The sequence below is a fragment of the Tribolium madens genome, unplaced genomic scaffold, assembly GCF_015345945.1.
Source record: "Tribolium madens isolate multiple individuals breed KSU strain unplaced genomic scaffold, Tmad_KSU_1.1 Scaffold_2;HRSCAF=44;Tcas5.2_LGX, whole genome shotgun sequence".
NCBI lineage: Eukaryota > Metazoa > Arthropoda > Insecta > Coleoptera > Tenebrionidae > Tribolium > Tribolium madens.
Genome location: NW_025400995.1, coordinates 6,800,714 through 6,817,624, shown reverse-complemented (window position 1 = coordinate 6,817,624; position 16,911 = coordinate 6,800,714). Strand labels below are relative to the sequence as shown.

Genomic DNA, 16,911 nt, shown 5'->3' with positions numbered 1-16,911 from the left:
TCTTTTCTGTCTTTTTCTAGTCTTATTCTGTTTCTGTCTGTGCAGACTTGTGCACAGACAGCTGTGTTGTCTCAACTGTGTCTCCGTGTTGTGCGGTAAATAACTTGTATATAAATAAATATTGGAAAAAATCTATAAAATGTATCAATTAAAAACTGTGGTTGTGTGTTTAGTGTGATAAATCGAATAAAAATATTTTTGATACAGACCTGGATTATCAGGAGCAATTTCAGGATGCATTGACCTCCCACAAGTAAGATTTTTTATTATTGTTGCTATTATCGTTAGTTGAGTTCGAGTTAATTTACTAAACAGAAACGCGAATTTCGCTTGGTGTTGCACAATCTTTTTCCCAAGATAACTTTCCATCTGATATTTACTCGAATTCGGCTGTTTTGGGTCTAATAATAAAAAAATAGTAGGAGAGAGTTGGTTGGAGGGTTGGGTGTTTCATCAATTTTCTAATTATACATCTCCCACACAGAGGCAAATATTGACAAGTTCGCACCTGCACTTGACTGACTTGGAGCAAACATATGCGAATCCAGTGCTTGAAATTCCGTTTGTCTTTTTAATTAAATTTTGTTAGCTTTTATTGATTGTTCAAACAAAGATAATCACTGAATCCCGTTCACCAGTTCGTAAAAGGGTAGGATTGTTTGCACCCTGTAAAGTTTAGAGAAACTTTCACTCAGGGCTCTGTTTTGGGCCCTATGTTGTTAATGGAAATGATCTTGTGTTTATGTTAGCCACAATCTGGGTCAAATTTGTGTGATAAAAAGACAAGCAACCTTGTTTTTTCTCTGATTTAATTATGGTAGTTGATGGAAAAACAAATCCATACATTAAATAAATAAATCCGGATCAATATACGTTCCAGAAACTTCATATTGATATGTTTAGAAACACTTTTCGGTAACCAGCCCTGGCCTAGTATTTGTCATGTAATGTGGTTTGTATAGTTTAAAATGCATAAACGGTTCCATTGTAATGAAGTTTTTTGCTCGGGTACGCTTTGGGCTTCGGGGATCCAATCTCGAAAGGGTCACTTGTTAAATTTTCATAGTCACTGTGGGGGTGTCACCGAAAAACACAGATTTTCTAATTGGTGCGATCAAAATGTCCTTTGATATTGATTGAGTTACGTAATACTTTCACGTCAAACTTTCTACAAAGCTTGATCCATTATTAATGAAGTTTTGCGTTGTTAGGATTTGGATAAACGCACTTTTACGAAAACTCCGTGATGTTTTCCTCAGCAATTTTATTCAAGGTCACTAGTTCCAAAAATTCGGTTCATTATTCCATTATTAAAGATTGATGACCTTTAATTAAATCATTTTTTCAATCAGACACCAGTCAAGTTGGTTGATGATACTTGACCTTTCTTAAATATCTTGAATTGGACAGGATTAAATAAATTTGCAAAATTTAAATTATAGGAAGTGGTCGTGTGTGACATTTCAGTTTCACACATGAAGGTTAGTATGCGCCCATATTTTTGCTAAATTGTTTTAACAAAATTGTTTACTTGCAATGAGCGCTTACGTAGGTGTACATTTGAAAGTTGCGGTAAAAGAGTTGACTTTTAACATTTAGTGCGTAATGACTGGTTTATAATATTGTTGGTTTTTTTCCTATATTTGAAAAAATGATCCGGTTAAGCGAACTTATCGTTTTTGACCTTCTTCTTTCTAACTGTTGTTTGAACTGTACCTCACGTATGAGATATTTCCGAGTCAAATAGGACGAACTAAGAGTTGACACGGGAAAATTGGGTTTAAATAATAATATGAATCATTCGAACGTGAGCACGTTGACCACATTAATAACCTTCCATGTTGTTTAATTGCTAATAAATATCTAAGTCGGTCCTATTCAAGCGCCCATCACCTGGAGCTAAAATCAATGATTAATTAAAACTTGCAAAGCCCTTTAGAATTTTTTCATGTCCGAGCCAGGTGACAGGGAAAATTGTGTCTTGAAATGTGAAAAGTTTGCTTGCGTGACTTTTTCTATCGATTTTCGGGTACGGAATTCAGTTCATTTTGTAGCAGATGACCATGATGAATTTTGCAAACTCTACTTCGCGGTTAAATAGGGCAATAGCGGGACAAAGCTGATTAAGATTGAAACAAAGGTTATTAACATAACTGAACAAATCGTCCCACTAGAGTGATTATTTCAAAGAATAGCATTGTCTGGGTTGAGAAATCACTCGTAATAAACCACTAATCTTAAAAAATACAACCGTTCCGAATTAATTGTAACGAAAGGGTGATCCTGTCTGAGTTTCACAAATAAATCCACAAAAAGCAATTGAAATGATAGAAGTGTTGTCGTGTGTTGCGAGATAATCAAGCCTTATCACTTTGACGCAAAGAAACGGCCGGAGAAAGTCGACTTACTCAATACTTCAAACTTATCAAATTTTAAATATTTACAGTTTTTCTTTCATATTAACATAATTGCCTTTTGTTCATTGGAGCGGACACGATTATTATTCCACTTGTACTACTATTATGCCACTTTATTACCGAATTTAATCGTGAAAGTTTCAAGACAAAGAAAGTTTTTCTGGTTTTATCACATTTTTTCCTTATTGCGTACGTGCAATAAAATAATAATAACACTTTATTAGTGCAAGGTCATTCAATTTATTTTATGAAAGGAAAAACAGTATTGCCAATTTAATTAATTTAAATAATATTGCATGTTGTATCGAACTTTCACTTTTGTTTGAGATATTACAACAAAGATTCAGTGTGCTATGGTTTTTTGACAGGTCTAACTCCAAGCCAATTAGAAAACACAAAACCGACTCTCTCTACTTGTCACACATTCCTTCCCCATATGTAAAATTTGGCCTCCTTTTATTTAATAAGTTAATAACCAATGCGACATAATCCAATTATTTTTAAAAGCACTTGAAAATAATTTTTTAAAAGCTTTGAGGCATGTTTGTCTCATTTAATAATAGACCGAAACGAGTATTTGAAAAATGTCCGGCGCGCGCCAAATCAAAAACATCTGTCGTCGTTTCACAGCCAACTTGGTCTGACTAATTTTAAACATGTTAGCCCCACAAGGATTTAGAAAACCAGAAATAAAATGAATCATTTCAATGGATACATAATGCCATAGGTATTATACATATTAAAAAACAAGTGTTAAAAACATTTTCGTTGCCACGAGCCACGCAATGGCGAGTGTCACAATACGCGAGATTGTAATGCGTGTTTTTTATTATTTACTTCTTTTTCTGTTGAGCGCTTTTTAAATTGAATTTATTATTGTATTTGAAGTTAAAATTGATGACATTTGACGTATGTGGTACTCAAATCGCTTGAAAATTAGTTTCAATGAAATACGTGGATGCACAACAATTTCTCACAAAATCGTCATAGCAAACGCGAAATGAAAAATAAATCTTTGTTAATTATTAATATCATCAAAGGCGAAAGAAACTTCTGAATTGGTGTTAATTTCTGGTGTTGCAGATGCTGCGATGGGTAAATTGAGTTGATGCGAGTCCCGCGAAGATGACGGGTGCAAGTACAGGTGCTACCTCCACGGGTGGGGGCGATGCCTCCACCAGCCATTGCAAGGGCCATCGCCGACAGGAGTCCATGTATGCCATGACAGGACTTTACTCGGAAAGTGTTCCTGAAGACAATGGTACAGCTGACACAAAATGTTCGACAACATTTTGTCATGACACTGTCATAAAGTGTCACAGTCGTAACCCTTCAGCTGGTTTTGATAGGTTTGCTTTAGGTAATGTTGTAGTATTTTTTCCAATATTGGATTTGTAGAGATAAAGCCGCACATGCCACGACATACTCTGATCCACCACCTGTGATATTAAGGGATACAAAAGAATGCGGAATCCTTAAGTGCCGACCCTCTTTTATTCAAAAATATGCAGGAATTAAGGTGGGGGATCTGGTTTTATATTATTTGATTCTGATTGTGTTTTTGCAGTGTTTTGTTTTTCTTTTATCATTCCTCGTTACGTTACAACAAGCGTTAAGCTCCGGCTATATCAATTCTGTGATAACAACCATTGAAAAGCGTTTTGAGATTCCATCGAGTCTTTCAGGATTAATTGCGTCATCGTACGAAATGGGCAATGTGATAACTGTAATATTTGTTAGTTATTTGGGGAGTCGGCGACATATCCCGGTTTGGATTGGGGTGGGTGCCGTTATAATGGGTGTTGGCTCGTTGATTTTCATGGTACCGCATTTTATCGGTGACGAAAATGTTGGTGAAGTTGTTATAAACAATACAGACGAGAATATGTGTCGAGTTATTTCGGTTCATGAAGAAGATATGGGTTTAGGGAGGCTCTCTTCCGGTCTGTCATCGCCACCTTTAGCCCCGAATAACCTACGGGGGGATAATTGCATTCAGGGTTCTCCGTCAACGACTGGACCAGTATTGTTATTTGTACTTGCACAATTGTTACTAGGCTGTGGAGGTTCGCCATTATTTACATTGGGAACAACTTACGTCGATGATCATGTCAGACCCGAAAGTTCTTCTATTTATATAGGTAAGTTGCGTTTTTAAATGTCATAGTTCCTTCATAAATTATAATCACGCTACACGTTCACTAATATTGATCAACCAACTTAATGAAACTTTTATTGATTCACCTGCACCCTAACGACCTTGCTATTCATTTTCGCATTTCTCCGGAAGCTTTCACACTTTTCGCAAACTGACATTGCCTTATCGCGCCAAATCTCACTACACTTAAAATAACCAACAATTCGAATTCAATAACGACGTCCACACATTTTTTAGAACACACTGTAGATGGCTTTGCTGCATTTGACACAAGACAACAGCGAATTGCATCGAATTTTTGAGATTAAGTAACATATTCTTGATAACAATAGTTTCAATTATTTATGAAAAACTTTGTGCTTAATATTTACATCGGGGTTCCAATTTTTTAAAACACACTTACAATTTAATCAGAAACAGAACAATTCACTCGGGACCTAAATTAAAAATATTTTTTGACGATAAGCAACGCAAGACTAACCTTACTATCAATATCTTGAGGTGGGTCAACAGTAAGGTTAGTGATATTAAGTAATAAATAATGAATAATCGTAACTGCGTTTACGTAGTAGATTCACACACACTTTTGAAATCATATACCGGGTTTCAAAAGTATCAACATTTTCTTATTTCTCTTTAGTTTTATTTCAAATTCACCCAAATTATATTACGAAACGATTCAAGATAATGAATTGGGAACTCAAAGAGATTTAAGATATATTTTTTATCACTTCTGTTGTCTGCGGAATCATTATATTCAATTAAAAAATGACTTGTGTGAAAAACTTCAGCGACACATAAATTCTAAAATTTTTGAAAGGAACCATAGAAACAGTCCGATGATGAATAATTAGTACCTAAGTGTACACAAAACCCCATAAAACTGGTCGTTATCTAGTGAAAACACCTGATAAATTTTTGTTATTTTACCAAAAAAATAACGCATCCACCACACTGGAGAAAAAAATACAAAATGAAAATTTGAATTAACAAAATTGGCTTGTGGTAAGAAACTGCCAAGTAAAGGTCAGACCGCCGAGCAGTGCATGTGACGTCATCGCTGTGGTGCAAATTCATTTCTAAATGCCTTTTATAGTTAGCTATAAATAGATTTTGAATGAAAATATGAAATTTAACGTCAAACAAGTAAACCGCATTTTATCGATTTTTCCCATTTTCAGGCTGTATGTACAGTATGGCCGCGTTTGGTCCAGTGTTGGGCTTCTTACTGGGGGCATATTTGCTCTCGTTCCACATGGATTCCTTTTCGAAAATAATATCGATTGGTAAATATCAACAGTTTGAGAGTTATGTATTTGAGATTTTTTTTAGATGCTGGTGACAGTAAGTGGGTGGGTATGTGGTGGGGTGGGTTTCTCTTAGGAGGACTTATGCTTATTTTCGTATCGATTCCGTTTTTCTCCTTTCCTAAGGTTTTGACTCATGAGAAAGAGAAAATTCGGTTGACTGAAAAAGCTGCAGCTGCTGGTAGTAGCAATGCTACAGGGGCAAATCAACATGCAGCAGCACCAATGACTAAAAATGATTCAGGGTATGGCAAAGACATTAAAGGTTTGTTGCCAGTCTCGATGAGAATTGTTGTAAAATAATTTTGTCGCAGATATTCCTCGTTCGATGTGGCGTCTTGCGTGTAATCCTATTTATATAGTTACATGTTTAGGAGCATGTATGGAGTTAATAATTGTATCAGGGTTTGTTGTGTTTTTACCAAAGTATCTCGAGACGCAGTTTAGTTTAGGAAAAAGCCAAGCGAGTGTTTTCACAGGTATGGTGTGAAATTTTCCAGCGATTTTATTACGTATTTATTCAAGGATCAATTGCAATTCCTGGTGCATGTATTGGAATTTTTATGGGAGGCTGCATTTTAAAACGAATGGAATTACGACCCAAGGGCGCCGTTCAGTTCGTCCTAATCTCGAATATCATTTGTTTAATTTGTTACGTGTTGCTGTTTTTCTTGGGTTGTGATAATTTAAAGATGGCTGGGACAACAATTCCTTATTTCAATAGTACTCATGCCGAACCTTTTCAAGTGAATTTGACATCGTCGTGTAATTTTGGATGCGAGTGCAGCATGAATGACGTCGAACCAGTTTGCGGCAACAACGGTTTGACTTATTTTAGCCCTTGTCATGCCGGATGTACTTCAACACTCAGATCTGATTATACCAATTGTGCCTGTGAGTGTTTCACGTTTTCAGCAAGTCGTCCATTTGCCAATATGGCGGTTTCAGGTATTCACGGAAACATGAGCCTGAGTGGAACAACTTCGTCCGTAAATCTCGCAGCGAGAACAAACAGTGAATATGCTGAAGTTACTGTTGTTCCTGTCGCGACTGCCGGTCCTTGTAATTCATCCTGTCACACGATTTATCCATTTTTGATACTCCTATTCTTTATGACGTTCATAGTAGCCATAACGCAAATGCCGCTACTTATGATAGTTTTAAGGTGAGTAAGCCAAACCATGAGACGAGACAAGTCAACTAACAGAATTTTTAAGATCCGTAAGCGAGGAAGAGCGCTCATTTGCCTTAGGAATGCAGTTTGTGATATTTCGCTTGTTTGGCTACATCCCGGCTCCAATTCTCTTCGGTAATTTGATCGACTCGACTTGTCTGCTTTGGAAAAGCACTTGCGGCTCAAAAGGTGGACGATGTCTTTTATACGACATCGAACAATTCCGCTATAGATATGTGGGCCTTTGTGCTGGGATTAAAATTCTTGCCTTGGGGATTTTTCTGGTCGATTGGTGGCTAGTACGCCGGAGGAAACATCTCGACGAAGCGGGCGGAATCACCACGAATGAAATAGTCGGCTCGATTATAAGCCTAGACAAATGTAATCAAATCCAACTTGTTGTTATCTTTGTTATGAGAAACTTTGTAGTGTTTGAAGAAAAGCCGCACTTTGAGGCAGGTCATCGTAGAAATTTGAGCTCCGTCTCGACTTACGATTGCCCCACTTCACCAAAACATGAAAATGAAACGAAAAATGAGTTACTTACAGGTACGGATGGAAATCCCACCCAGGAAGTTGTTGAAGATTCAGAGCAAACCAGGCCACACACTGACTTATCTTAAGTAACTTATGCACTTACATATTTAGTGATTCCTGCCTTAAAAACATATATAGTTTTTAAACATTTGCTAACGTAGTTTTTTTTTAACAGGCAGTTTATTTTTTACTTTTTTTATTTATTAATTACTTAATGATACTAGTTTTAGGAGAAATGTGATCTCTTGGTCAATTTAAATGTAAATAATGTTTTTATTTGGATGACCTATGCATAGAAATTATTTATGACCGACATTCCAATTCAATAAGTTGCTACCAGATCTAGCTGTGTACTTATTACACTTAGTTTTAATTTTATCTATATTTAAATATTGCAATAAAACAGTGCCACATCATTAAAACTCTGTGTATTTAAATAAAGTAATAATCAATTGCCCTTACGGTGATACACACATGTAGAATTTGTTTAAATTCAATTAAATCATAGAGGCCTATGTTATATAAATAGTGCAATATATATCTTAAATAAATTTAAAGCACATCTGTGGTTTTTTGATACTTTGTTATGTAATTGAACAAAAACAAAGTCTACAATGCTCAAGACATTTTCTATTTTTTTTTTTTCAATCATTTGTATTGAATTATAACCGTTAAAGGTTTTTGTCGCTTCAAAAAATTCTATTTTGTCACACTGTATCCATTTTTAATACAATTTTTAAAAGGTTCTTTTGTTTTATTTCATCGTTTGTTTAGTATCATTTTCATTACTAATTGTTATCACCGAACGATCAAGTTACAGTGCTAGATTTGCGCCAGTTGGAGCCCCTGAGTCGCATAATACCTGATCGCACGGTACTTCTCACCTGAGCTTAGAGTAGGTCATGACTACGCATGTGTATCAGCACAATTGTATCAGGACGCCTCTACTATATTAATTACCGACAATCAAAGGCCCACTATATTAAATAACATATCGTATATCAAACTTAGAATTAAATTTCAGTCTTGCTTTCTAGTTTCGTATGATCACGAATGTACTCTTGTGATCATACAAATTATTACCGCTGAAATTTGAGATTGTTACCCAACATTTGTAAGAAATTTTATTAATAAACGTTGTTGTTGACAGTTGATTTGTTTGAGTTTGAACTGCAATTTTATTCCTTGCGCAATGTTTATTAGATCGGCAAGATTACACAATTATGAGAAACGTTATATAAGTTGCATGACGTGTTGCCTAACTCCTGACTGAGAGTTAAAATTCGAGTGGGCATTTCTCAGAAGCGAGGGCGGTCGATAGTCATTACTTGTTTCGGAGAATGTACTTGCGTAGCCCCCAAAACCAGACAAGGACGCACTTATGCCGGCGCTTATGTGCGACAGAGCGCAGGCGTAGTGACGTCATCTCAAATTTGTCGTCATATTGACGAGAGTGGGGGTGATTCTGACGTCAGTCGAATTTGCCCGAGAACCATCTTGCCCAGCCTATTAAAAGGTTTCTAACTAGTTTTGTGCAAACCGCTTTTGTGCCGTGATTACCGTTCTATCCACATTTCGTGGATTTCAAAAAGTTAACAAGTCAACCCTATTTTCAATGTGTATGGCTATTGTGGTAAGTGAAAAAACGATCAGATGAAGGAGAACGTAACGGATTTCGCATAACCAACAAGTCGAATTTTGTGCCAGTTTTCGACTTTTTTCCAGTTTATTTTGAATTTGCAATATTTTTATCGGGGTTTTGGAGTGGCAAAAATTTAGGGACTTTTTAATTTAGGAGTACTTAAATACAGAATTATCGTTCCAATTTACACAGAGGTCACAAAATGATTACCCAAATGTTAAAATGTCGCCTTTTTTAATCGCACGGTTTTATACTCGGGATTAGGGACCAGAATTTCGCATCACATTTCGGTTTATTAAGTACCAAATGACTTGGGTACGATTTTATAGTGACCACGTGGTTACTAACGTCATTTTTGTGGGGTGAAGTAGTTATTTTGGTTGAATTTAACCGAAAATCAGTCAGTATTTATCTCATCGTGAAATTATCTTATACAAGTATAGTATTTTTGCAGCGTGGAATCATAATAAACGAGACTCTAAATCCAATTAAGTGAAAGTCTGTCGAATTCCAATTAAGCCAATTATCGAATTTTTCTTTTGCTATAAGTATGCACAATTCAGTCCAACACCTGTCAATTTTAATTTTGTCTGCGTGCCGAATAAAAGCCGCGCCAGACAAGAGGTAGATGCCCTTCGGTTCAAAACCCAAGACACCCAACCCCTCTGTCTGGTCGCAATTCGGAGTGTGGGAACTTGACTTTATCTCGTACTGAAATTCCAACAATTCTATGGCCCACTTAAAAAACGGAAGTGGAACATTTTGACAAAATAATTGCACAAAATTTGGTAATGACCCGCTTTCTAAACCTTCAACATTTGACATTGCAGGTAAAAGAGCAATTCTGCAATATGCAGTGAAATTATCGACAATTTCTCTGCGTGACTGAGACTATCCCAGTCCCAGGTAAAATTCCTGTACTTCTTTTATTATCACGTCGAAGCACCTCCTCTGGCTGGTGACTAGGAAAATCGACTCAATTCAACTTCCGATGTTTACTTATCACTCAAAAAACCAAATATTTCCACTATAACTCATCAAACGTGCTTAAATTTGTTGTTTTAAAACCGATTTGTTTTGTTTGTTGTTGAGGGTCCTCAAAAAGTCGCTGCTACTTGAAACTACCACAAGAACGTGATAATTGACGATCCGAATTTGTCTTTTATTGCAAATCGTCGCATTTTTCTTCCTTTTTAAGCATTCATGTATCCATGACCTAACATTGCAAAATGAGGGCACAAGTTAAAATAGTAACATTATGTATTTGCTGGTCGATTTTCTCGGAGGGTTCAACGAACTTCCACGCGCAAACTTCGCGCACCCTTCATGCGGAGTTTGCGCCGATACCAAAAACTATTGCCAAAATTTGACAAACATCAATATAAACAAACCTTCGTTGCACATATAGACAAAGCTACAGTTATTATAAGAAGAAATGCAAATTTGTCGCCATTGCGATTCCCAGAAGACTCCCATTTTTCGATTGGGCAAAGTTCCAATTTCGATATAGCACGCACGGTTGCACGGCTAAATTTCATTAGGATAAACCGGGCTTTTAATTATTAACAATGAGAAAATTGTTTATTTGAGTAAATACTCCTGCCATGTTGGACGGCCTTGGTGTGTGTACATTTCCTATGCATTAATTTATGCAAATGGAATTCTCGCAACAAATCAAACACGCTAATTGCTCACATCACATCAAAATTTACTTAGATTTTTATTTTTCTCGCCACAAATTTGAAATATTTTATTTGGACCCAGAAGGCAGAAACTTGTCAAAAATTTAGAATTTCCACTGGAAATTACAAAAATTTGACGAAGTCACAATACTATGCCGGCTTATTTGGGGTTATTATGTAACGAGAATCGGTCTTTATTACACGGATTTTGTTAAATTGAAGCCAAAAAACACAAAATCATGCCTTTGATGTGAATTTTAAGTAGTTCTAGAAATATTTTAAAACAGAGTGATCACTTAATGAGTGTCATCAGCTTCTGGTAAACCCGAAATGGTCTGCTACCGAGCTTAATCCTCATAGAAGTATCCCAAACAATTCTCTTCTGAATACAGTAAAATGTAGAATTTTTACCTGCGGTGATGGATTTCGACATATTTATGGTAAGAGCATTTACGTACCGCTGTGAGGGTAATAAAAGTACTTGACTTTGTTTCTAAATATTTCTACTTGGCTAATTTTTCTATTGAAGTTATTATATTTATTTATTTTATTGAATTGATTTTTTTTTCGCAAAATCAGCCTAGAAAATTTGTTATTTCTGCCTTTTTGGTTCAGTTAAACATGTTCATTATTTTTATTTTATATCATGTTATCATGCTAATGTAACTCCATAGAAACCAGTTGCGTTAAGGTACATTTAACAACACTTGTGCTCCAGAGCGTTTGTAGCATAGATTCAACATCAAGAATAACGAAACAGAATTTAAAAGTGATGCATTTGAAGTTTCTTTGATACATGTCTAATGTGACATCGAGGTATAAAATGCCATTAAAAATTGTTCTCTTTTCTTATGGTTTATTATTGTGGATAGGAAATAAACCGTGTTGAAATTCTCTGAACGTTATTTGCTTTTTATACATTACTCGAGAGTTTATAGTATAATAATATATTAATAATAATATATATAATATAATAATATATTGAAAAACAAGTGTTACACACTCATTGCGATATGAGTAGTTTGTGACACGAGCCACGCAGTTAAAACTGATGACATTTCACTCAAATCGCTTAAAAATAGCTCAAATTGGCATATGTTTTGGTGAAATAAATTGATATATTACAATTTCTTGCTTAAAAACTGTTGTTAGCATTGGTGCAAAAGTATCGCATATTATTTCAGAAACAATATTATAGGCCCTAAACATATTTTTTAGATTAACGTGTTGTTAAGTTTTAATTTCTGTGGATGTGATTATTAATTACTCTTCCAAGTGGAAGCGAAATTTAATTAGGTTTTTTTCTCATGCTCTTCGAATATATTACAATTTAATACCAGGAACAGAAATTTGAAGCCTCTCAACAGTTTTTTTTTTAAAGTAAAATACATATTGTATTTTAAACAAATTTACTTTTTACCTTTTTATGAATTCCACATTTTTTCTTTGTCAAAAGTGAATGTATGAGCGTTACTACCATGAACAATAAAAATGTTTGGTAATATCAGTTGGTGATTGTTATCGTTTAAATGGAAAAACGTCATAAAATATGAACACATGAAAAACGGATTTATTAATTTAGTTTAAAAATTTAATTTAATTTTACAATCGAACTGGTTAAATACACAATGAAGATAATGTGTATGGCTAATTAAAATTTAAACGCCAATATTGAACATAGAATCCATGCAAAATTTAGAAACATGTTAAAATATTTTGACTGCATAAAAATTCGCTTACTTAACAAAATTTCAATATTTTGTTCTCACTGCCACATTCAACTAGCATGCAACTAATATTGATTTTTTTCATCGGATTTTTGTTGCAATATAAACAAGATCATTATTTTTGATATTTGATAGACGAGATCGATTGTCAGTGTATTATTTCGCCTTCATCATGGTACTAGGAAAGTCAGTTTTCCGTTACATCATTTTGTCAAAAGGAAAACTCCACTACCATAAATTGTTGGTAATTATGACTGTAATGAAATTTGATTTATTGGGATATAAATATACAACCGAATCAAAGCAATACAAATTTGAGTGACATGTATGGCATAACATAAAGATTAGATTCTGAATCATCGATATTTGAATTCAAACAAAGAATTTACGTCATATGGACGTCAGTCGGTACCAAATCTAGATGTTTAAAAGGCATTCAATTATTTAGTGTGTTTAGTGTTGTGTGAATAAACTCAAATATTTTCAGATCGAAGTATCCAGGGCAAGAGTATTAATAATTTTTTCACCATATAGGACAATTAATAAACACTTACATCCGGTGATAAGGCAATCTCTGAAATATGTACATTTTTTCTCAAAACTAAACTTATTACTTTGTTTTTAACGATTGAATTAGAATCTAATTGTATGTAAGTATTTTCAGCTCAAAAAGAAGCTGCTATTTTTATAAAGCGTCGCGACGCTGACGCATTTTTTAATACGAGCCCATAAAAATTATAATATAGTGAATACTTGCTAATTAATTAAAACAGCAGTTTGAGCCTATTTTTATCTTTCAAGTGAATTGGAATAAACAGGGATCGGAATTCTGGTATTTGCTAACGATAAGAAGATGTATTTTTCAATAGTGATATCTTCTTGTGAACTTGAACACTAAGATTTGTTTAATGTCAGTCAAGATAAAACGACATTGTTTTGTGAGCTTCCGCAGTAAAACCGAAAAACGGTGAGTTAAGTAAACATTAAATATGTTTCTCATCGATTGATGAGGTGTGACTTGATGAAACTGGTATTGTTGGGATCCCCGACTAGGAAGTCGGGAAATCGAAACCGAGTTGTTATTATTTATACAGAGTTGTTATGATAATAGGAATTCAATCAGCTTGATAAAAATATTGGGGCACATTGGATCGCATTACCGCAATTAAAAAGTGCAAGATTGTGACAAAAGGAATCGATTCGACTAAAATTAGAACAAACGAATCGAATTTAGACCGCAAAGATCAAATGTCAAATTGATTCAGCAAAGACGACTCCGACTATTCCTGATCAATAAATTTAACTAAATGCCATGTTTACGACAGGTAATACTTATGTAATTTTCTTTATTGAAATTCGCGTTTTATCAACTAAGATAAGATTGTTCATGGAGATGCTGCGTGTACAAACACCATACTAATTCGCGAAACGGCTATTTTTAACAAAAGCCACTTACATAATGAAAAATCAACTAATTGGCCACACTCGTTTCCGGTCACACCTAGACTCATCTTTAGGGAGAAAGTGTTTACTTTCTACGAAATTTTCAGTTTGTAGCAAGTCCAATTGGACCGACTTGAGCCAGTTTTCAAATTTAATTTCCCCTCTCGTTTGCCTAATTGTGCAAATTGCCTTAATTAACTAGAATGATCTCAATTCAGTTGTGATTTTTCCCCAGCAAATGTAAGTAAGAAGTTGCGAAAAATTGCGCGAATTTCAAAATCCGGGTACTCCCTTTAAATAAAATTCAGAATGACGCGGTTGGAAGGAGGAGTGCCGAGTACTATTTTAACTCCCTAACCTAGATCAGACTCCCACTAGCACTAGTGTGAAGCTGAGTGAAGTTCCTGTGATAATTAGAAAAAAAGCAAAACAAACGGTTACACATCGGCGAACTTATGGTATGATTTTTGATAGGCTTAAAACCTTAAAAAAGTTAGATTTTTAATATTGGAAATTGTAAGTTTGGTGCGTTTGTTTTTTTTTTCACTCCTTAGTATAAGCTGCTTGAAAATTTTGACGTGCGAGTATTGATTGGTGGAATGTTTGCGAAAAATCCTCACTTGTTAATTGTATTTGTTAGATATGAGGAGGCGGCGTAATGGCATGGGGGTGGAAGGAAAAGAGCGCCAGAAGGGTGTCTGGTGGCAGTCCGGGTTGGTTGCGATTTTTTCGTTCGATTTTTGATTGTTTTTTGTTGACGCAAAAAAATACTAATTATGCTTATTGAAGGTGACATTGATTCTGTTGTTGTCATGAGTATGTGTTTATATTAAAAGGAACGCTTTGGCATCATTTCAAATGTTTTTTGGAAAGCGTGATTATTATTTGTTGTTAAGTGTGACAAGTTCTTCATAAACTGAGTCTTTTTCGGGGTTTTGTAAATTTTATAAAGACGCCACTGACTGATGATATTTTAGTTTAGACACTTATTAGCGTTGTATGTATAATAATTAGCGAAGGTTAAATGGATATGGATCGGCTTGTAATCTTTATTTCCGTCCTGTATTCTTGTTAATTGAGATTGTTTTGTTTCAGTACCTTGGTGAGACAGTGCTCGCATACATGGAGTTCCATTTGGATAGCGCAGAATATTGCCAGGCTCAACACAAATAAATTAACAGGAAATTAAAAAAAAAAGATTATATAAAACATTGAATTTAGTCATTTGCATCATCGCCATAGCATTGTTGGAATTACCTCAACAAGAGCCAAATAAGAGTTGGTAATTTGCTGTTAATTAGGTTCAGTTAAAAATAACGATTTATTTATTTTAGTTATCTTCCCTACAATCTACTATATTTGCATAAGCATATCATCAAGTATAAAAATAGTGTACATAACTCAAAAGTTCTAGGCAAATTAATCCTATGTTAATTTATTTGAAAGACTGAAATATTGCTTTAAACTCCCAATATATAGTTTAAAGTATAATTTTGTGGAAATTCTTTTTATAACTATACAATTTTTGGCCCATAATAGAGGAGATTACCTTATTTGATCTCCAAGAGTGATACTCTGATATTCTAAACACATTTAGTGTTACTTGAAAGTGTCTTGTTGTGGAATGAACAGTACAGCCATGCGTCAAAAAGACATAAGACCTGCTGCAGCTGAGATCGAGCACAAAGGATTCAAGTTTCTTATCACGGATAGACCTTCCGACCAAACAATTCATGTTTACATCCAGGTCAGCTCCGCAACTTCCTAAATATTATCAAAAATCACTTAAACCCACCATTTTACTACAGGAACTGAAAAAGCACAGAGTTACTGCGGTAGTCAGGGTATGCCAACCTTCCTATAAAGTCGACGAACTCAAGAACGAAGGCATCGAAGTTTACGATCTCTCCTACCCCGATGGAACCTTTCCACCTAACGAAATCGTCGATGCGTGGTTCAAGATTTTGAAGAAGCACTTTCATGACAATCCTAATGCTTGTGTAGCCGTTCATTGTATAGCTGGCTTAGGAAGGGCTCCGGTAATGGTCGCTTTAGCTCTCATAGAATTAGGTCTCAAATATGAAGAAGCAGTCGAACTGATTCGAGAGTATGTCATCTCGTGGAATGTTTTTTTTTTATGTTTTGTTTATTTGGTTTTTGTTACAGAAAAAGGAGAGGTGCAATTAATGCCAAGCAGTTAGGTTTCCTTGAGAAATACCGTCCTAAATCTCGGCTAAAATTGAAGAACGGACACAAAAACTCATGCTGCGTGCAGTAAAACTGTCATTACATATATGTGTTCAATAAAAATTGCAACAGATCACTTAACTCATCATACCTATTATCTCTAATTGTGTGAAATACAAAAATATGCTTATTTTGTGTAAACATTCATTTGGCCGAGTCGAATCTGCAATAGGCAATTTCAACTTTTTAACATAACTATGTATAAATGGTTGTTATTTATTTTAAGTGATTGTTTTTTCCAAAATTTTACCATTGACGAGTACATACTAGTTCTTTGTAATCATTTTTTTCAAAGCGTTATTTATTTTAAAATAGGTTTGAATTTATTGACAGCAGCTTTTTAATAATGATTTTCTTTTTAATTGTTCTGCATTTTGTTTTGTATATATACATTGCAACCATGTTGATCACTTAGATTTCACATTTTTAAGTAGACTTTCTGGAAAAATATATTTTATTATTATGGGTACATCAGTTTTTTATTACAAAACCCACGTCCTTTACCAATAAAAAAATCAATGTAAGAGACGTGACATAACACCCACTCAACATTGACATACCTTACCTAATTAAATCT

General features: G+C 34.8%; 2 protein-coding genes across 4 annotated transcripts; both read left to right on the top strand.

Annotated features, from left to right (window-relative positions):
• The first annotated feature begins 25 nt into the window (after positions 1–25).
• Positions 26–8,338, top strand: LOC123006860 (solute carrier organic anion transporter family member 5A1). Its single transcript, XM_044401733.1, has 11 exons — positions 26–253; positions 3,501–3,766; positions 3,816–3,936; positions 3,985–4,558; positions 5,757–5,861; positions 5,908–6,147; positions 6,197–6,361; positions 6,408–6,776; positions 6,831–7,047; positions 7,100–7,437; positions 7,486–8,338. The coding sequence occupies exons 2-11, from the start codon at positions 3,543–3,545 to the stop codon at positions 7,677–7,679; spliced, it is 2,547 nt and encodes an 848-aa protein (XP_044257668.1). The 5' UTR covers positions 26–253; positions 3,501–3,542; the 3' UTR covers positions 7,680–8,338.
• Positions 8,339–9,073: 735 nt separating this feature from the next.
• LOC123006834 (protein tyrosine phosphatase type IVA 1) lies at positions 9,074–16,803 on the top strand. 3 transcript variants are annotated; one of them, XM_044401665.1, is made up of 5 exons: positions 9,074–9,226; positions 15,183–15,365; positions 15,422–15,834; positions 15,896–16,194; positions 16,254–16,803. In XM_044401665.1, the coding sequence occupies exons 3-5, from the start codon at positions 15,712–15,714 to the stop codon at positions 16,363–16,365; spliced, it is 534 nt and encodes a 177-aa protein (XP_044257600.1). In that variant the 5' UTR covers positions 9,074–9,226; positions 15,183–15,365; positions 15,422–15,711; the 3' UTR covers positions 16,366–16,803. The 3 variants fall into 3 exon arrangements, with proteins under 3 accessions (XP_044257600.1, XP_044257601.1, XP_044257602.1); XM_044401666.1 differs by having other exon boundaries at positions 15,183–15,369; XM_044401667.1 differs by lacking the exon at positions 9,074–9,226 and adding an exon at positions 14,408–14,545.
• Positions 16,804–16,911: the final 108 nt, after the last annotated feature.

Bases quoted from the DNA above. Each gene is read 5' to 3' on its own strand.
- LOC123006860 (XM_044401733.1), top strand. From the start codon at position 3,543: ATGACGGGTGCAAGTACAGGTGCTACCTCCACGGGTGGGGGCGATGCC. The intron at 3,937-3,984 runs GTGGGGGATCTG...GTGTTTTTGCAG, and splicing joins AAAAATATGCAGGAATTAAG to TGTTTTGTTTTTCTTTTATC. The intron at 5,862-5,907 runs GTAAATATCAAC...GATTTTTTTTAG, and splicing joins TTCGAAAATAATATCGATTG to ATGCTGGTGACAGTAAGTGG.
- LOC123006834 (XM_044401665.1), top strand. From the start codon at position 15,712: ATGAACAGTACAGCCATGCGTCAAAAAGACATAAGACCTGCTGCAGCT. The intron at 15,835-15,895 runs GTCAGCTCCGCA...ATTTTACTACAG, and splicing joins CAATTCATGTTTACATCCAG to GAACTGAAAAAGCACAGAGT. The intron at 16,195-16,253 runs GTATGTCATCTC...TTTTTGTTACAG, and splicing joins GCAGTCGAACTGATTCGAGA to AAAAAGGAGAGGTGCAATTA.